The sequence below is a fragment of the Anomaloglossus baeobatrachus genome, chromosome 4 (genome assembly GCF_048569485.1).
Source record: "Anomaloglossus baeobatrachus isolate aAnoBae1 chromosome 4, aAnoBae1.hap1, whole genome shotgun sequence".
Taxonomy (NCBI): Eukaryota; Metazoa; Chordata; class Amphibia; order Anura; family Aromobatidae; genus Anomaloglossus; species Anomaloglossus baeobatrachus.
This window is the reverse complement of record NC_134356.1, coordinates 121,491,449-121,512,513: the sequence shown is the minus strand read 5'-3', so window position 1 is coordinate 121,512,513 and position 21,065 is coordinate 121,491,449. Positions and strand designations below refer to the sequence as shown.

The 21,065-nt window shown below is 49.5% G+C and overlaps 1 protein-coding gene across 1 annotated transcript in view; it reads right to left on the bottom strand.

Moving 5' to 3' along the window:
- RAB24 (RAB24, member RAS oncogene family) overlaps nucleotides 1-21,019 on the bottom strand; it is a 79,995-nt gene extending 58,976 nt beyond the window's left edge. Inside the window, exon 1 of the mRNA XM_075344527.1 lies at nucleotides 20,650-21,019. Within this exon, the coding sequence (XP_075200642.1) occupies nucleotides 20,650-20,766 (117 nt within the window). The 5' untranslated portion in view covers nucleotides 20,767-21,019. The remainder of the gene's footprint in view (nucleotides 1-20,649) is intronic.
- Between the last annotated feature and the right edge of the window lie 46 nt (nucleotides 21,020-21,065).

Sequence of the window (21,065 nt, the reverse complement as noted above, 5' to 3'; positions counted from 1 at the left end):
CCCTGATTACCGGCAGCTGCTGCAGCGATCGGACAGGATCAGACTCCCGCCCCATCGCTCCAGGAGCTGCCGGTAATCAGCACATAAGTGAGTATTTATTTATTTTTTTTTTTGCACCGATGCATCAGCTGATTGTATAATCGGCTTTTATACAATCAGCTGCTGTGTCGTGTGATTCAGGCACTTAATCCTGACACATCATCTGATCGCTTTGCCTTCCAGCAAACCGATCAGATGATATTGGATCCGGATTGGACGGCGCGGGACCCTAACCCAGGATTACTGCGGAGGGGGGTTTATTTCAATAAAGATGGAGTCACTAATTGTGTTGTGTTTTATTTCTAATAAAAATATTTTTCTGTGTTGTGTTTTTTTTTTTTTTATCTTTACTAGAAATTCATGGTGGCCATGTCTAATATTGGCGTGACACCATGAATTTCGGGCTTAGGGCCAGCTGATAATATACAGCTAGCCCTAACCCCATTATTACCCGGCGAGCCACCCGTCACCAGGGCAGCCGGAAGAGTTGGATACAGCGCCAGAAGATGGCGCTTCTATGAAAGCGCCATTTTCTGGGGTGGCTGCGGGACTGCAATTCACAGCGGGGGTGCCCAGAAAGCATGGGCACCCTGCACTGTGGATTCCAATCCCCAGCTGCCTAGTTGTACCCGGCTGGACTCAAAAATTGGGCGAAGCCCACGTCATTTTTTTTTTAAATTATTTCATGAAATTCATGAAATAATTTAAAAAAAAAAAAAGGGCTTCCCTATATTTTTGGTTCCCAGCCGGGTACAAATAGGCAGCTGGGGGTTGGGGGCAGCCCGTACCTGCCTGCTGTACCCGGCTAGCATACAAAAATATGGCGAAGCCCACGTCTTTTTTTTTTTTGGGGGGGGGGGCAAAGAAATCCTGCATACAGTCCTGGAAGGAGGATGCTGAGCCTTGTAGTTCGACAGCTGCTGTCTGCTCTCCTGCATACACTATTGGATGGAGGATGCTGAGCCTTGTAGTTCGACAGCTGCTGTCTGCTCTCCTGCATACACTATTGGATCGAGGATGCTGAGCCTTGTAGTTCTGCAGCTGTCTGCTCTTCTGCATACACTAGTGGAGAATGAAGAACACATTGAAGAAGGAAATGACATCAGACCTTTTTTTTTTTTTTTGTTCACTGATAAAAAACGCATAAGGACGCAGTGAGCAAAAACGCAGCAAAACGCAGCAAAAAAACGCACCAAATCGCGGCAAAACGCGTGCGTTTTTGCCGCGTTTTTCGACGCAGGTGCGTTTTTGTGCGTTTTTAGCGGCCAAAAAGGCACAAACGCAGCGTCAAAAAAACGCAGCGTGTGCACATAGCCAAATGTTGCAGAGCACAGCAGGGTGTGTCTCAGTTGAGAGCCAGGCTTGTGGAAGCAAACACATGCAGTGTGAGCTGAGCTGGCTCTGTGTGGAGTGAACACAGGCCAAGAGTGTGAGCCTAGGAGAACCTTAACAAGACCCCTGCGGTTATCGGGGTCCTAAGGTAACAAGACTTTTTATACAAAGGATTTGTCTATATGCATCGGCTGTGATCCGGAAGAGACTTTGATTGTGGGAAATTGGATCTATTTATGCTGCAACAATAAATAGACTGTTGGTGTGAACACGCTGCTGCCTCACGTTTTTGCCCAAGCAACGTCGCTACCTCACACAGGCAATCAAAACATTACATCTATCCAAAACAGATCAAGATGCAAAAAATAAGCAGTCCCTGAGCCCCAGATCCCGAAAAATGAGAACGCTGCGGGTCTCTAAAAATAACGACGAAAGCACGATTTTTATTTTTTTAAGTTATAAACTTTAGAATTTATTTTTAACTACTTAGATAAAAGTAAAACTCTACATGTTTGCTGTCTACAACCTCGTAATTACCTGGGAATCCTAAAGCCAGGTCAGTTTTACCAAGTAGTAAACATGGTAAATAAATTAAAAAAAATATGAAATTACACTTATTTTTTTTTTTTTTTGCTATTTCACCGCACTCGGAATTGTTTCCTGTTTTCCAGCATAATGAGACTATGAATGGTGTCATTCAAAAATACAACTCTAACTGCAAAAAGAAGCCCTCATATGGCAATATTGACAGAAAAATAAAAAAGTTATGGCTCTTGGAAGAAAGGGAGGAAAAAACAAAAATGGAAAATTGCCCGGGGGTGAAGGGGTTAAGTTCATCCAAGAATATATGATGTAAAAAGCTTTGATAAAGAACACTGGTTTGTGCTCAAGATGTGTTGTCCTTTACATTATATTCTTGGATGAAGTTTTAAGGGGAACCTGTCAGCAGAAATTTCGCCCAAAAGCTAAAAGATTCCCCCTCTGCAGCTCCTGGGCTGCATTCTAGAAAGGTCCCTGTTATTATTGTGCCCCATGTGAGACCAAAATAAAGAGTTTATAAAGTGGTACCTTTTTGTATTCAGTGTAAATGTGACACGGTGGCGGGCTCTCTGCCGTCCGTTATTCTGCCTCCTGGTCCTGTATGCCGCCCCCCCATCGCTCCTTTCCATAGCTGATGCACCGCCCACTGCTCCAGCCATCCCCGCGCATGCCCAGTGCCAGTCTCACGGGACTGAGCAGTGTGACCGCTGGTGACGTGTGCGCAGGCAAGTGATTATGGGCGGGGCTGTGATTGTTATCAGCAAGTACCCGCCCATAATCTCGTGAGCGCGCAAACCTCACCAGCGGTCACACTGTGCTCAGGGTAGTGCTAGACTGTATGGGCTGCTTCCAGGGATGACGGCCCTTTTGTCACGTGATAGGGGCGTGTTCAAAATACTATCACGTGACAAAAGGGCCGTCATCCCTGGAAGCAGCCCATACAGTCTAGCACTACCCTGAGCACAGTGTGACCGCTGGTGAGGTTTGCGCGCTCACGAGATTATGGGCGGGTACTTGCTGATAACAATCACAGCCTTGCCCATAATCACTTGCCTGCGCACACGTCACCAGCGGTCACACTGCTCAGTCCCGTGAGACTGGCACTGGGCATGCGCGGGGATGGCTGGAGCAGTGGGCGGTGCATCAGCTATGGAAAGGAGCGATGGGGGGCGGCATACAGGACCAGGAGGCAGAATAACGGACGGCAGAGAGCCCGCCCCCGTGTCACATTTACAGAATCTGAATACAAAAAGGTACCACTTTATAAACTCTTTATTTTGGTCTCACATGGGGCACAATAATAACAGGGACCTTTCTAGAATGCAGCCCAGGAGCTGCAGAGGGGGAATCTTTTAGCTTTTGGGCGAAATTTCTGCTGACCGGTTCCCTTTAATGTTTTCCATGAAATAGTGATTGTACCAGGAGCTGGAATACAACTCATACAGTCTGTTCATTGAGGCTATGTACATGTATTGTTTCCTGACACAACAGGAAGTATGAATCTAAAAAAGCCCAGTGTGACAATTATAGTTTCAATTTTTTAATACCGATTATGATATGTAAATAATTGGCAATTATTTTTCTTTAATACATTTAACAATTGAATTTAGCAATGGCTGATTTACTGATACCACCTGTTAGATTGGGGGAATGTAGTAAGGATAACCATAGCATTGTCCTCTGATTTTCTCCATTTGTTAATAAATGAACAGTAAATTGCTGTCAGTAATGTGACTTCAGTTCATCATTTTCTAGACCTTATCTTTATAGCACCTAATGTGCTTCAATAGCGGTTACCTTTTGTGCGTCGTCTTTGGGATTTCTTGGATTTGCTATGAGGCTGTGTGCACACGATGCGTTTTTTACCGCGGAAACGCTGCGTTTTGAACCGCAGCGTTTCAGTGGCAAATTGCATGCGTTCAGCTTTCCCAGCAAAGTGTATGGGAAAGCTGAAAAATCAGTGCACATGCTGCGTTTCTTTCCGCAGCGTTTTGGATGCCAAAAATCGGTGCGGAAAGAAAAGCAGCATGTCACTTCTTTTGTGCGTTGTGGCTGCGTTCTCTCCCCCATTGAAATCAATGATGTGGGGTCAGAACGCAGCCACAACGCATGGACCTGCTTTTTTGTTGCGGTCCGCGGCCTTTGTCGGCACGCCAGAACGCAGGCATTTACCTGGAAGTGAGGTCAAGAGGCTTCCTGTTGACCTCACTTCCTGGCAAAGCCCCCGGTGTCGCCAAAGTGCCCGCCCCGACCCCCGACCCCCCTCCCGAAAATCCAACATGGCCGCGCGCACAGTAGCGCACCGGCCGCCCTGCTCCTATGATTTCTGTCGCATGTGCAATAACACATGCGACAGAAAACTGTCCCCCAGGCCCTGCCCGTTCACCCCAATTCCCCCCGGTGTCATACATACCTGTCCGGTCGCAGCGCTGATCCCCCGCGGCCCCCTCCTCCTTCACAGTGCACGCTGGCCGGTCACATGAGCAGAGCAGCTGACAGCCAGCACAGTGTTCAGTGTGAGCTGTGCTGGCTGCTCGGCAGTCTGCAGCTGTGACCCGGGGAGAGTGGGTGCAGATTTTTGCACCCACTCTCCTCAAATGGAGGGTCTGCCCTCCTAGAAAATGGGGGATACGTTCCCTGAACGTGCCCCCATATTCTAGAAGGTCCAGAGGCGACGTGGGACATCCATATGGATTTCTGCGGACCCATTTTTTTTTATTAAATTGGAGAACAAGGGAATGATTTGGGGAGTGTTTTTTCTAATAAAACATTTTTTGTTGTCTTTTTTTGATTTTGTTTACTGTCAATTAGTTATGTCGGGTGTCTGATAGACGCCGTGACATCACTAATTGCTGGGCTTGATGCCAGGTGACATTACACATCTGGTATCAACCCCATTTATTACCCCGTTAGCCAACGCACCAGGGCGCGGGATGAGTTGGGGCGAAGCGCCAGGATTGGCGCATCTAATGGATGCGCCACTTCTGGGGCGGCTGCGGCCTGCTATTTTTAGGCTGGGAAGAGTCCAATAACCATGGCTCTTCCCACCCTGAGAATACCAGACCCCAGCTGTCAGCTTCACCTTGGCTGGTGATCTAATTTGGGGGGACCCCACGTTATTTTTTTTTTTATTCTTTATTTATAAATAAAAAAAAAAACATGGGGAGCCCTCCAAATTGATCACCAGCCAAGATGAAGCTGCCAGCTGTGGTTTGCAGGCTACAGCTGTCTGCTTTACCCTGACTGGCTATCAAAAATAGGGGGGACCCCACGCCATTTTTTTCATTTTTTTTTTTTTTTTTTTTTTTTTTATTGGATAAATACTAAGCTAGGCACCCTTTAGTGCCACATGAAAGGTACTAAAGGTGTCAGCTTAGAATATGCAGGCGGGGGTGGGACGTTCTATATATTTGACATCCCTTCATCCATTGACGCTTTTTAGGCTGTGTGTCCACAATCAGGGTTTGCAGCGTTATGGGCGCTGAGTGTTTTCCCTGCGTCCATAACGCTGCGTTGTGCAGTAGAAGCACAGTGGAAGGATTTTTGGAGATCCCATGCCCACTGTGCTTCTTTTCTCCGCAGCATAAACTGACCGGTAGCGTGGCTTCCCGAGCCTCAGCATGTCAATTTATGCTGCGGAGACGAGTGTTCTCTGCAGGTAGCATAGAGCTCCACAGCAGCCTGAACCCAAATCGTGGGCATGGGCAGCTGCAGGAAGGCTGGCACTGTGTACTATACGCCATGTCGCTGGATCATGGCCACATAGCCTTAGGCCCCTTTCACACGTCAGTGATTCTGGGACGTTTGTGCTTTTTTAAATGTACCAGAATCACTGACATACGCAGACCCATTATAATGAATGGCTCTGCTCACACGTCAGTGATTTTTCACTGCACGTGTCTCCATGCGGCGTACCCGCGTGTGCGTGATTGCCGCACGGAGACATGTCCATTTTTTTCTGGCATCACTGATGTCCCACGGACCACGCAGTGGTGTGATCCGTGAAACACGTGCCAGAAAAAAACGTGCTTTTAAAATAAAAAACATTTTAACTCACCCGGCTCCAGTGATGTCCTCTGCAGCCCGTCCTCCCTGTTCCTTCTGTGCCGGCTCATTATTGTCGCGCATATTCATGATGCACGACACAGCCAACCCGGAACCAGCTGCTGCGGGGGTCAGCGCCGGCCGGATGCTGCACCGCGTGAGCGATCAGCACCATGGAGAGCGGGAGCGGGCGCAGGTGAGTTAATCTCTAAGTGCAATCACGGGCCACGGAGAACGGAGCCCGGATTGCACTTAGACAACCCACGTGTGCCGTGATTCACGGCACACGGAGGGACATGTGCGTGTTTTACACGCCAGTGAAAAACGTCAGTGTTTTTCACTGACATGTGAAGCGGGCCTAAAAGTGAGAATATTGTTGCTACAGCAACATTTTGGGGGAAGTAGCTGTGGATTCAAAATGCTTAATATACTCCTGAATAAAATCCTTGATGGGTGCAGATTCCAAAATGGGGTCACTTGTGGGGGTTTTCTGACGTATAGGTACCTAAGGGGCTTGGTGCGCGAAGTTTATTTCAACTTTTCCAAAATTCAAATGGTGCTCCTTCCATTCCAAGCCCTCCCATTTATCCAAACAGAATGTGGAGAAGGAAATGACATCACAGGTTTTTTTTTCCAAAGGTCTGTGTTCAACCAACTTTATTATCACTGACAAGTCTTAAAAAACGCACCTAAAAAAACGCATGAAAAACGCATGAAAAACGCATGAAAAACGCATGAAAAACGCATGAAAAACGCATGCGTTTTCGATGCGTTGTTTCTCAAAAAGCATTGTTTACAATTCTCCCCTCTGCCAGAGGGTGCGTTTTTTTCCGCGCGGAAAAAAAAGCAACGTGTGCACATACCCTTAGAGTTGAATCATGAACACAGAATGGATTGGGGGTTTCCGAACCAGGACTATCAGTCAGAACGAAGAGCACATCTCATTAACTTGGCTCATTAATGTGTCAATAATGATGAAAAGATGGTTACCAGCTGACCTCCAGTGATAATCTCCTGCTGATAAAGCACTGATTGTATTGAAACTACATCAAACTCTGGAATCAGGCTTTCTGCCCCAGCATTATGCTTCTCTCAAATTACATAGCAAATGAAATGCCAACAGATTCCCTTTAACTCTTTTCTATCCTGAGATTCCCTACACCTTTGCTTCCTCTTTAATATGTAACAAAATATGTTTGCAAATCTAAATGAAAAATTCACGGTGTATCCACCAAGAGTGGAGTTTGCACATTGTAGACCATGGGCATTTTTTTCCGAAACATGGAGGCGTATTGTGTGACAGGTGATGAAAGAACACAAAAAAAAAAGCATGATCCTATATAAGGAGGAGCTATGAGAAAGTGTCAGGGTGGAAAGACATTATTGCAAGATGATGGAAGGGTTAATGCAGAAGTGTCAAGTGTGTGAAGGATGAGTGTGCTATGAGGAAGTGTCAAGATAAAAGGACGCCCTGTATGAGCGGAGGGATACCGTGTGGGGAAATATTAGGACAGAACATGTCCTACATGAGGGGAAAGTACCATGTAGAAATACATCCTATATGAGTAAGGTGTCAGAGGGGCATAGTGGTAAAGTATCGGCATTAGGCCTCTTTCACACGTCAGTGATTCTGGTACGTATGTTGCAGTTTTTATACGTACCAGAATCACAGACATACGCAGACCCATTATAATCAATGGGTCTGCTCACACATCAGTGATTTTTCACTGACAGTGTCTCCGTGTGGTGTACACGCGTGTCTGTGTGCTCCGCATGGAGACATGTCCGTTTGTTCTGGCATCACTGATGTCTCACGGACCACACTATGGAATGATCCATGAAACACGTACCAGAAAAACACAGACATTGAAAATAAAAAGCTTTTTATACTCCCCTTCTCCAGAGCCGCTTTTCTCTGGCCTCTGCTTCAGAGCCGGCTCATTACTGCATGCATATTCATGTATGCAGGAGCAGCCGACCCGGAAGTAGCTGCAGCGGGGGTCAGCGCCGACCGGAAACGCAGCAGAGACGAAGAGTTCAGCAACACAGACAGCGGGAGCAGGAACAGGTGAGTTTATAGTCATGTGCTATCACAATGACTGAGCACGTATCATAGATTGCACATGGACAACCCATGTTTGCGGTGAATCACGGCACACAGAGGGACATATGAGTTGTTAACACGTCAGTGAAAAACGTCTGTGTTTTTCACTGACGTGTGAAACAGGCCTAAGGCTGTGTGCGCACGTTGCGTCGTGTCACTGCAGAATATTCTGCAGTGATTTGGCAGTGCATGTGCGCTTCAAATCACTGCAGAATCACTATGTAATGGATGCAGTGTGCCTGCAGAAAAAACTGCCGATTTCATGCGCTCTGGATGCTGCCTCTCCCATACACAGAGTGGGAGCAGCATCCAAAGCGCACCAAGTAAGTGACATGCTGCATATTTGAACACAGAAATTTGGATCAAAAAGTCAGCATCCAAATCCCTGCGTTCTCAAACACAACATGCAGATGGATTATGCACAATCTTCATAGATTGTGCAGGGGACGCAGGACGCATGCATTTATGCTGCAATGCTAGACACACATGCCCGAAAACACATCCTATACACAGAGTCCACAATTAGGCAAGTGAGTAGTTTCACCATATCATTACTATGCAGCTTTTCCAATGGGTGAGGCCTAAAGATATAACAAGGTGTGCAGAATTATTAGGCAGCTTGTTTTCCTCTGACAAAATGAACCTGAAATAGAGTTTACAGATTCTGAAACGTCATGAATTGTTACAAGCCTTACAGATAAAGCAGCACTCTGGAGATTGCTAAGACATTGGGGTGTGACCATAGAACCATCAGGTCTGTTCCTAATAGTCAACAGGGTCAGAAAAAACGTGTTGAGGGAAAAAAAAGACATACATTAACTGCCAAAGATTTGAGAAGATTCAAACGTGAAGCGACCAGGAACCCGTTATCTGAGGAAAGGTCAAAGACCGCCCGCGCATGCGCACTACCATACCTTGCCCTCAGCAGGGCAGATCAGAGTGCGCATGACTCCTCATCCACACGGGGCTCAGAAGGAGGATGGCATATCGCCATAGAGAGGAGGCGCCGGACCAAGAGCAGCGACATCCATCGGACCGGAGCGCCCCCTAGGTGAGTATTATAAAGGATTTTTTTACGTTCTGCACAGCGGCCTGGGCTCTTATATACAGTATTCCAGAATACTGTATATATAAGGGCTCAATGGTGCTGGCTGCAGCTTATAAGGGACAAATCTAGTGACAGGTTCCCTTTAAGAAAAGGAGTTACAGTGAAGGAAAGCAGCACTCCTTTCTGTAGTGTCTGGGGACTGTGGTTGGTGCTACCAAAAAGGTCAATTGTCAACAGATTATGAAAGTGACAGACTCCATGGATAAGTGTATGGCGGGTATATTGGTGAGTGAGATTTTTTTGTGAAATGTATTTTCTGCATTTTGTGGTGTTTTGGTTATTACTTTAACAGATGGAAAACAAACGAGATGTGAAAATGTCTGTTTAGTTACATAATCCTGCGCACATACAGTATTCTCCTAAGAGAGAAAATCTCACTTTTCCATTCTTAAGTATTCAGGTTTATTAACCCTTTGGATAGACTGACAGCAGCATAGGTGATCAATAATAAAATCAATCATCACACATACCATTATCTAACACTTGTGCACAGAGTATGAAGGGAGGGCGCAGGGTCAGGACAGCGGGTTGTGAGGAGGGAAGGGCTGGTGCTGGAGAGTACTGGGCAGTAGCTTAGCTATCATGGGGGGCAAAGGGGGCAGTAGCCCCGGGCCCTGTGTCATGAGGGGCCCACCCAGAGCTATGCTACCCTTAACTGTGCACATCGCTATAATTAATCCGCGATCTCTCTGCACCATCGCTCTCCATTCTATAGACCACAAGGCACAGGTCACACATCCCTGAAGAAGCTGTGTGAAACACTCAGGGGCCATACATCCAGACACTGATCTAAGGTATAGTACTTATATATACTCCCGCCTCTATTTATTGAATATGCACTTACGCTTTTGACTTCATGTCATCTTGTCACATAAAGCACTTTTCTTTTCTTTTTTTTTACATATTATATATGTTGTGAATACTACATAGCACCATATCTTCCTAGGCCAGGGGGTTATTGCAGCTCCACTTCTACGTTTCTACCGTACTCCAATACTGCCACCATACACCAGTGTGTCAGTGGAATTGGCCACTTTATCTTTAGGCCTGGTGGTAAGAGCAAATCTACTCCTTCGTTAACCTTCAATAATAAGCTGTAATACTTGGCTATACACCAGGCACTTTACTCCCTTGGGCACAGTGTTGGTGCAATCAATTGTCTTTATAACAGTTTCCGGTGTCTGAATTACCTTCTATAATTCATGTCCTTGCAATTTATTTTGGAATTGTTTTAATGAATATTAATAAACCTATATTTTATTATTGAGGATATACAGCACCTCATTTTTTCTGCAGGCCTAGCATCCAGAATATGATATGGGCACTTTAAGCCTGCTGTCTACAGAACAGTGCAGTCAAGGTGCCGGCGCACGCAGGACGTCAGTCCTGGCCTGCAGATGTCATCACACAGAGAGTCAGACGTCCTGTGCGTGCGTCAGAGCTATGACCGTGCGTTGCCATTCCACTGGACTCGCTAGGATCCTGGATTAGGTCAGAATTTCATGTTTTTATTTTAACAAACACTGTGGGGGCATAAAAACAATGTGAGCCCAACATACAGTGTGAGGGGTAATGTGGGGGCCCTGAAAAGTGTGGGGGAGGCTCTCATACATTGTAGGGACATCGGTGGAGATCATCAAAGTGTGAAGGCCATTATAGAGTTTGGAGGCTAATATAGGGGCTATTATACAGCTTGGGCTCATGTGGAGCCACTATACATTTTGGAAGCTAATGTAGGAGCCATTATACAGTTTGAGGGCTAATGTGAGGCCACTACACAGTTTGCAAGCTAATGTAGGGGATATTCTACAATTTGGGGGCTAATGTGGCGCCTATAATACAGTTTGGGGGCTATTATACCACTTAAGAACGTCTGTTGGGGCCATTACAAAGTGTGGGGTAATTTTAGTTTTGGGGGCACAGTGAGAACGTCATACTACGGTATGTATAGGGGAGCTGTGATCCCACTATAATATGTATAGGGGAGCTGTGCCCTTATTATACTGTGTATAGCATAGCTGTGGGTCCATCATACTGTGTATATGGACTGTGGGGACATTATACTCTGCATAGGGAAGTTGTGGGGACATAATGCTATATACAGGGGAGGTGTAGGGGCATCATTCTGTGTATAGGGGAGGTGTGGGCTCATTATACTGAGTATAGGGAAGCCGTGGGTTCATTATACTTTGTATAGGGAAGGTGTGGACCCATCATACTGTGTATATGGAGCTGTGGGGACATAATGCTATATATATGGGAGGTGTAGGGACATCATACTGTGTATAGGTAGCTGCGGGCTCATTATACTGTGTATAGGGAGCTGTGGGCCCATTATGCTGTGTATAGGGAGCTGTGGGCCCATTATGCTGTGTATAGGGAGCTGTGGGCCCATTATGCTGTGTATAGGGAGCTGTGGGCCCATTATGCTGTGTATAGGGAGCTGTGGGCCCATTATGCTGTGTATAGGGGAGCTTTTAATGTGGGGGACTATTTTTGTTATAGGGGCACTCAGGGTATTGTGACAGTAAAAAGGTACACTGGGGACATTATTACCTTCCAGGGGAAAATATGGGCAGTGTTTTCTATGGCATTTGCACATGGCATTAATAATTTCTACAGGGAAATGTTACCACCTAGAAGGCACAAAGAAGGAATTATTACTATTTAAATGGGCACAGAAGTGGCATCACTATGTGGGGCAGTAAGAGGAGCCCTGTTCCACACAGCAGGTGCACTATTAGGAACACATACAGCAGCAGCTCTGTAGGGTGAGGAGTTTGTGCAGGTTGGGAATAGATTGGGACGGTGAAGGAAATGTGAGAAGTCTGAGGTGTCTTTCTTGTAATCTCTGCAGATGAGTCCTGGCTGGAAGAAGTTGTCATGTCGATCTGGGCCACATGGAAAAAACGGGACAGGAGAACAACTCCATAACAAAAAGTCATTTGTAAGTCACTATCTGTAACTGTACTGTAATTTCCTACATGCTCTGCAGGGCTGGCATTTACCCCTCTATGGCGGTAATATCAGTGTTATAAATGTATTTCCAGCAATAGAGTGGTCGGTCATCTGCTGAGGGTCCCTGTACCCACTATTACACTGCACCACCGTAATTGTAATCAAGGTTTTTGGTTAGGGGCCACTCAGATGTCTCTTCCCCCTGGATTTAGCTATCTGCGCCTCTGGTACTGGGTACATGTATGGGCGCAGGATGTGTGTGTGTGTGTGTGTATGTATGTATGTATGTATGTATGTATGTATGTATGTATGTATGTATATATATAATATATATATTACATAAGGGGCGCAGGATGAGTGTGCTGTGTGTGTGTATATATAAGGGGCGCAGGATGAGTGTGCTGTGTGTGTGTAAGGGGCGCAGGATGAGTGTGCTGTGTGTGTGTGTAAGGGGCGCAGGATGAGTGTGCTGTGTGTGTGTATAAGGGGCGCAGGATGAGTGTGCTGTGTGTGTGTATAAGGGGCGCAGGATGAGTGTGCTGTGTGTGTGTGTGTATAAGGGGCGCAGGATGAGTGTGCTGTGTGTGTGTGTATAAGGGGCGCAGGCTGAGTGTGCTGTGTGTGTGTGTATAAGGGGCGCAGGCTGAGTGTGCTGTGTGTGTGTGTATAAGGGGCGCAGGATGAGTGTGCTGTGTGTGTGTGTATAAGGGGCGCAGGATGAGTGTGCTGTGTGTGTGTGTATAAGGGGCGCAGGATGAGTGTGCTGTGTGTGTGTGTATAAGGGGCGCAGGATGAGTGTGCTGTGTGTGTGTATAAGGGGCGCAGGATGAGTGTGCTGTGTGTGTGTGTATAAGGGGCGCAGGATGAGTGTGTGTGTGTATAAGGGGCGCAGGATGAGTGTGCTGTGTGTGTGTATAAGGGGCGCAGGGTGTGTGTGTGTGTGTATAAGGGGCGCAGGATGTGTGTGTGTGTATAAGGGGCGCAGGATGAGTGTGCTGTGTGTGTGTATAAGGGGCGCAGGATGAGTGTGCTGTGTGTGTGTATAAGGGGCGCAGGATGAGTGTGCTGTGTGTGTGTATAAGGGGCGCAGGATGTGTGTGTGTGTGTGTAAGGGGCGCAGGATGTGTGTGTGTGTGTGTGTAAGGGGCGCAGGATGAGTGTGCTGTGTGTGTGTAAGGGGCGCAGGATGAGTGTGCTGTGTGTGTGTATAAGGGGCGCAGGATGAGTGTGCTGTGTGTGTGTATAAGGGGCGCAGGATGAGTGTGCTGTGTGTGTGTATAAGGGGCGCAGGATGAGTGTGCTGTGTGTGTGTATAAGGGGCGCAGGATGAGTGTGCTGTGTGTGTGTGTATAAGGGGCGCAGGATGAGTGTGCTGTGTGTGTGTATAAGGGGCGCAGGATGAGTGTGCTGTGTGTGTGTATAAGGGGCGCAGGATGAGTGTGCTGTGTGTGTGTATAAGGGGCGCAGGATGAGTGTGTGTGTATAAGGGGCGCAGGATGAGTGTGCTGTGTGTGTGTATAAGGGGCGCAGGATGAGTGTGTGTGTATAAGGGGCGCAGGATGAGTGTGCTGTGTGTGTGTATAAGGGGCGCAGGATGAGTGTGCTGTGTGTGTGTATAAGGGGCGCAGGATGAGTGTGCTGTGTGTGTGTGTATAAGGGGCGCAGGATGAGTGTGCTGTGTGTGTGTATAAGGGGCGCAGGATGAGTGTGTGTGTATAAGGGGCGCAGGATGAGTGTGCTGTGTGTGTGTATAAGGGGCGCAGGATGAGTGTGCTGTGTGTGTGTATAAGGGGCGCAGGATGAGTGTGCTGTGTGTGTGTGTATAAGGGGCGCAGGATGAGTGTGCTGTGTGTGTGTATAAGGGGCGCAGGATGAGTGTGCTGTGTGTGTGTATAAGGGGCGCAGGATGAGTGTGCTGTGTGTGTGTGTGTATAAGGGGCGCAGGATGAGTGTGCTGTGTGTGTGTATAAGGGGCGCAGGATGAGTGTGCTGTGTGTGTGTATAAGGGGCGCAGGATGAGTGTGCTGTGTGTGTGTGTATAAGGGGCGCAGGATGAGTGTGCTATGTGTGTGTATAAGGGGCGCAGGATGAGTGTGCTGTGTGTGTGTATAAGGGGCGCAGGATGAGTGTGCTGTGTGTGTGTGTGTGTATAAGGGGCGCAGGATGAGTGTGTGTGTGTGTGTGTGTATAAGGGGCGCAGGATGAGTGTGCTGTGTGTGTGTGTGTGTGTATAAGGGGCGCAGGATGAGTGTGCTGTGTGTGTGTATAAGGGGCGCAGGATGAGTGTGCTGTGTGTGTGTATAAGGGGCGCAGGATGAGTGTGCTGTGTGTGTGTGTATAAGGGGCGCAGGATGAGTGTGCTATGTGTGTGTATAAGGGGCGCAGGATGAGTGTGCTGTGTGTGTGTATAAGGGGCGCAGGATGAGTGTGCTGTGTGTGTGTGTGTGTATAAGGGGCGCAGGATGAGTGTGTGTGTGTGTGTATAAGGGGCGCAGGATGAGTGTGCTGTGTGTGTGTGTGTGTGTATAAGGGGCGCAGGATGAGTGTGCTGTGTGTGTATAAGGGGCGCAGGATGAGTGTGCTGTGTGTGTGTGTGTGTGTGTGTGTGTGTATAAGGGGCGCAGGATGTGTGTGTGTGTGTGTATAAGGGGCGCAGGATGAGTGTGCTGTGTGTGTGTATAAGGGGCGCAGGATGAGTGTGCTGTGTGTGTGTATAAGGGGCGCAGGATGAGTGTGCTGTGTGTGTGTGTATAAGGGGCGCAGGATGAGTGTGCTGTGTGTGTGTATAAGGGGCGCAGGATGAGTGTGCTGTGTGTGTGTATAAGGGGCGCAGGATGAGTGTGCTGTGTGTGTGTATAAGGGGCGCAGGATGAGTGTGCTGTGTGTGTGTGTATAAGGGGCGCAGGATGAGTGTGCTGTGTGTGTGTGTATAAGGGGCGCAGGATGAGTGTGCTGTGTGTGTGTATAAGGGGCGCAGGATGAGTGTGCTGTGTGTGTGTGTATAAGGGGCGCAGGATGAGTGTGCTGTGTGTGTATAAGGGGCGCAGGATGTGTGTGTGTGTGTATAAGGGGCGCAGGATGAGTGTGCTGTGTGTGTGTGTGTGTGTATAAGGGGCGCAGGGTGTGTGTGTGTGTGCTGTGTGTGTGTGTGTGTATAAGGGGCGCAGGATGAGTGTGCTGTGTGTGTGTGTGTATAATGGGCCCAGGATGAGTGTGCTGTGTGTGTGTGTGTATAAGGGGCGCAGGATGAGTGTGCTGTGTGTGTGTATAAGGGGCGCAGGATGAGTGTGCTGTGTGTGTGTGTGTATAAGGGGCGCAGGATGAGTGTGCTGTGTGTGTGTATAAGGGGCGCAGGGTGTGTGTGTGTGTATAAGGGGCGCAGGATGAGTGTGTGTGTGTATAAGGGGCGCAGGATGAGTGTGCTGTGTGTGTGTATAAGGGGCGCAGGATGAGTGTGCTGTGTGTGTGTGTGTATAAGGGGCGCAGGATGAGTGTGCTGTGTGTGTGTATAAGGGGCGCAGGATGAGTGTGCTGTGTGTGCTGTGTGTGTGTGTGTATAAGGGGCGCAGGATGAGTGTGCTGTGTGTGTGTGTATAAGGGGCGCAGGATGAGTGTGCTGTGTGTGTATAAGGGGCGCAGGATGAGTGTGCTGTGTGTGTGTGTATAAGGGGCGCAGGCTGAGTGTGCTGTGTGTGTGTGTGTGTGTGTGTATAAGGGGCGCAGGATGTGTGTGTGTGTGTGTATAAGGGGCGCAGGATGAGTGTGCTGTGTGTGTGTGTGTATAAGGGGCGCAGGATGAGTGTGCTGTGTGTGTATAAGGGGCGCAGGATGTGTGTGTGTGTGTGTGTGTGTGTGTATAAGGGGCGCAGGATGAGTGTGCTGTGTGTGTGTATAAGGGGCGCAGGATGAGTGTGCTGTGTGTGTGTATAAGGGGCGCAGGATGAGTGTGCTGTGTGTGTGTGTATAAGGGGCGCAGGATGAGTGTGCTGTGTGTGTGTATAAGGGGCGCAGGATGAGTGTGCTGTGTGTGTGTATAAGGGGCGCAGGATGAGTGTGCTGTGTGTGTGTATAAGGGGCGCAGGATGAGTGTGTGTGTGTGTGTATAAGGGGCGCAGGATGAGTGTGCTGTGTGTGTGTATAAGGGGCGCAGGATGAGTGTGCTGTGTGTGTGTGTATAAGGGGCGCAGGATGAGTGTGCTGTGTGTGTATAAGGGGCGCAGGATGTGTGTGTGTGTGTGTGTGTATAAGGGGCGCAGGATGTGTGTGTGTGTGTGTGTGTGTGTATAAGGGGCGCAGGATGAGTGTGCTGTGTGTGTGTGTGTATAAGGGGCGCAGGATGAGTGTGCTGTGTGTGTGTGTGTATAAGGGGCGCAGGATGAGTGTGCTGTGTGTGTGTATAAGGGGCGCAGGATGAGTGTGCTGTGTGTGTGTATAAGGGGCGCAGGATGAGTGTGCTGTGTGTGTGTATAAGGGGCGCAGGATGAGTGTGCTGTGTGTGTGTGTATAAGGGGCGCAGGATGAGTGTGCTGTGTGTGTGTATAAGGGGCGCAGGATGAGTGTGTGTGTGTATAAGGGGCGCAGGATGAGTGTGCTGTGTGTGTGTATAAGGGGCGCAGGATGAGTGTGCTGTGCGTGTATAAGGGGCGCAGGATGAGTGTGCTGTGTGTGTGTATAAGGGGCGCAGGATGAGTGTGCTGTGTGTGTGTGTATAAGGGGCGCAGGATCAGTGTGCTGTGTGTGTGTGTATAAGGGGCGCAGGATGAGTGTGCTGTGTGTGTGTATAAGGGGCGCAGGATGTGTGCTGTGTGTGTGTGTATAAGGGGCGCAGGATGAGTGTGCTGTGTGTGTGTGTATAAGGGGCGCAGGATGAGTGTGCTGTGTGTGTGTGTGTATAAGGGGCGCAAGATGAGTGTGCTGTGTGTGTGTGTGTGTATAAGGGGCGCAAGATGAGTGTGCTGTGTGTGTGTGTGTATAAGGGGCGCAGGATGAGTGTGCTGTGTGTGTGTATAAGGGGCGCAGGATGAGTGTGCTGTGTGTGTCTGTGTGTGTGTGTGTATAAGGGGCGCAGGATGAGTGTGCTGTGTGTGTGTGTGTGTGTGTGTGTGTATAAGGGGCGCAGGATGAGTGTGCTGTGTGTGTGTGTATAAGGGGCGCAGGATGAGTGTGCTGTGTGTGTATAAGGGGCGCAGGATGAGTGTGCTGTGTGTGTGTGTATAAGGGGCGCAGGCTGAGTGTGCTGTGTGTGTGTGTGTGTGTGTGTGTGTGTATAAGGGGCGCAGGATGAGTGTGCTGTGTGTGTGTGTGTGTATAAGGGGCGCAGGATGAGTGTGCTGTGTGTGTATAAGGGGCGCAGGATGAGTGTGCTGTGTGTGTGTGTGTGTATAAGGGGCGCAGGATGAGTGTGCTGTGTGTGTGTGTATAAGGGGCGCAGGATGAGTGTGCTGTGTGTGTGTGTGTGTGTATAAGGGGCGCAGGATGTGTGTGTGTGTGTGTGTGTGTATAAGGGGCGCAGGATGAGTGTGCTGTGTGTGTATAAGGGGCGCAGGATGAGTGTGCTGTGTGTGTGTATAAGGGGCGCAGGATGAGTGTGCTGTGTGTGTGTGTATAAGGGGCGCAGGATCAGTGTGCTGTGTGTGTGTGTATAAGGGGCGCAGGATGAGTGTGCTGTGTGTGTGTGTATAAGGGGCGCAGGATGTGTGCTGTGTGTGTGTGTATAAGGGGCGCAGGATGAGTGTGCTGTGTGTGTGTGTATAAGGGGCGCAAGATGAGTGTGCTGTGTGTGTGTATAAGGGGCGCAGGATGAGTGTGCTGTGTGTGTGTGTGTATAAGGGGCGCAGGATGAGTGTGCTGTGTGTGTGTGTATAAGGGGCGCAGGATGAGTGTGCTGTGTGTGTGTATATAAGGGGCGCAGGATGAGTGTGCTGTGTGTGTGTATAAGGGGCGCAGGATGAGTGTGCTGTGTGTGTGTGTATAAGGGGCGCAGGATGAGTGTGCTGTGTGTGTGTATAAGGGGCGCAGGATGAGTGTGCTGTGTGTGTGTGTATAAGGGGCGCAGGATGAGTGTGCTGTGTGTGTGTGTGTGTATAAGGGGCGCAGGATGTGTGTGTGTGTGTATGTGTATAAGGGGCGCAGGATGAGTGTGCTGTGTGTGTGTGTATAAGGGGCGCAGGATGAGTGTGCTGTGTGTGTGTATAAGGGGCGCAGGATGAGTGTGCTGTGTGTGTGTATAAGGGGCGCAGGATGAGTGTGCTGTGTGTGTGTGTATAAGGGGCGCAGGATGAGTGTGCTGTGTGTGTGTATAAGGGGCGCAGGATGAGTGTGCTGTGTGTGTGTGTATAAGGGGCGCAGGATGAGTGTGCTGTGTGTGTGTATAAGGGGCGCAGGATGAGTGTGCTGTGTGTGTGTGTATAAGGGGCGCAGGATGAGTGTGCTGTGTGTGTGTGTGTGTGTGTATAAGGGGCGCAGGATGTGTGTGTGTGTGTGTGTGTGTGTGTATAAGGGGCGCAGGATGAGTGTGCTGTGTGTGTATAAGGGGCGCAGGATGAGTGTGCTGTGTGTGTGTGTGTGTGTATAAGGGGCGCAGGATGAGTGTGCTGTGTGTGTGTATAAGGGGCGCAGGATGAGTGTGCTGTGTGTGTGTATAAGGGGCGCAGGATGAGTGTGCTGTGTGTGTGTGTGTGTGTGTATAAGGGGCGCAGGATGAGTGTGCTGTGTGTGTGTGTGTATAAGGGGCGCAGGATGAGTGTGCTGTGTGTGTATAAGGGGCGCAGGATGAGTGTGCTGTGTGTGTGTGTATAAGGGGTGCAGGATGAGTGTGCTGTGTGTGTATAAGGGGCGCAGGATGAGTGTGCTGTGTGTGTGTATAAGGGGCGCAGGATGAGTGTGCTGTGTGTGTATAAGGGGCGCAGGATGAGTGTGCTGTGTGTGTGTATAAGGGGCGCAGGGTGTGTGTGTGTGTGTGTGTGTATAAGGGGCGCAGGATGAGTGTGTGTATAAGGGGCGCAGGATGAGTGTGCTGTGTGTGTGTATAAGGGGCGCAGGATGAGTGTGCTGTGTGTGTGTGTATAAGGGGCGCAGGATGAGTGTGCTGTGTGTGTGTATAAGGGGCGCAGGATGAGTGTGCTGTGTGTGTGTATAAGGGGCGCAGGATGAGTGTGCTGTGTGTGTGTATAAGGGGCGAAGGATGAGTGTGCTGTGTGTGTGTGTATAAGGGGCGCAAGATGAGTGTGCTGTGTGTGTGTGTATAAGGGGCGCAGGATGAGTGTGCTGTGTGTGTGTCTATAAGGGGCGCAGGATGAGTGTGCTGTGTGTGTGTGTATAAGGGGCGCAGGATGAGTGTGCTGTGTGTGTGTATAAGGGGCGCAGGATGAGTGTGCTGTGTGTGTGTGTATAAGGGGCAAAGGATGAGTGTGTGTGTGTGTATAAGGGGCGCAGGATGAGTGTGCTGTGTGTGTGTGTATAAGGGGCGCAGGATGAGTGTGCTGTGTGTGTGTGTGTGTGTGTGTGTGTGTGTGTGTATAAGGGGCGCAGGATGTGTGTGTGTGTGTGCTGTGTGTGTGTGTGTATAAGGGGCGCAGGATGAGTGTGCTGTGTGTGTGTATAAGGGGCGCAGGATGAGTGTGCTGTGTGTGTGTGTGTATAAGGGGCGCAGGATGAGTGTGCTGTGTGTGTATAAGGGGCGCAGGATGAGTGTGCTGTGTGTGTGTGTATAAGGGGCGCAGGATGAGTGTGCTGTGTGTGTGTGTGTGTATAAGGGGCGCAGGATGAGTGTGCTGTGTGTGTGTGTGTATAAGGGGCGCAGGATGAGTGTGCTGTGTGTGTGTGTGTATAAGGGGCGCAGGATGAGTGTGCTGTGTGTGTGTGTGTATAAGGGGCGCAGGATGAGTGTGCTGTGTGTGTGTGTGTATAAGGGGCGCAGGATGAGTGTGCTGTGTGTGTGTATAAGGGGCGCAGGATGAGTGTGCTGTGTGTGTGTGTATAAGGGGCGCAGGATGAGTGTGCTGTGTGTGTGTGTATAAGGGGCGCAGGATGAGTGTGCTGTGTGTGTGTGTGTGTGTATAAGGGGCGCAGGATGAGTGTGCTGTGTGTGTGTGTGTGTATAAGGGGCGCAGGATGAGTGTGCTGTGTGTGTGTGTGTGTGTATAAGGGGCGCAGGATGAGTGTGCTGTGTGTGTGTGTATAAGGGGCGCAGGATGAGTGTGCTGTGTGTGTGTATAAGGGGCGCAGGATGAGTGTGCTGTGTGTGTGTATAAGGGGCGCAGGATGAGTGTGCTGTGTGTGTGTATAAGGGGCGCAAGATGAGTGTGCTGTGTGTGTGTATAAGGGGCGCAGGATGTGTGTGTGTGTGTGTGTGTGTGTGTGTGTGTGTGTGTGTGTGTGTGTGTGTGTGTGTGTGTGTGTGTGTGTGTGTGTATATAAGGGGCGCAGGATGAGTGTGCGGGGGGCTGTGCCCGGTGCATGTAGGTGTCAGGCTCGGGCACAGGTCCCGGTAGCAGTGATGGCGCACGGAGAGCTCAGCACTTACGTTCTGGTACGGCCCCTGCAGGAAGCGGTGATGGACGTATCTCTCCACCAGGCTGGTCTTCCCCACGGACTCCTTCCCCAGCATCACCACCTTGGCATCAATCCGCTGCCCGCTCATGGTGTGTGAGGTAGGAGTGAGCAGGCAGCTGCGGAGCCGGCTCTGGTCATCTGCCACACACAGGCACTAGTCAGGGCCTCCAGGAGCTGCCGGGCAGAGACGTAACCACAGCGCTAGGGCGTCCTCTGGGGGGCAGGCCGGGCACTACAGCCGCTGTCTACAGCACCGGAGCCTATGACATGTTGTCAGTTGTTCTCTATGGGCCCTAGCCTGTCATTGATGTCCCACCACAGCCCCGCCCTCCTGCACCAGGCCACACCCACCGCCTTACTGCTCTACGCTCGGTCAGTAGCCAACCG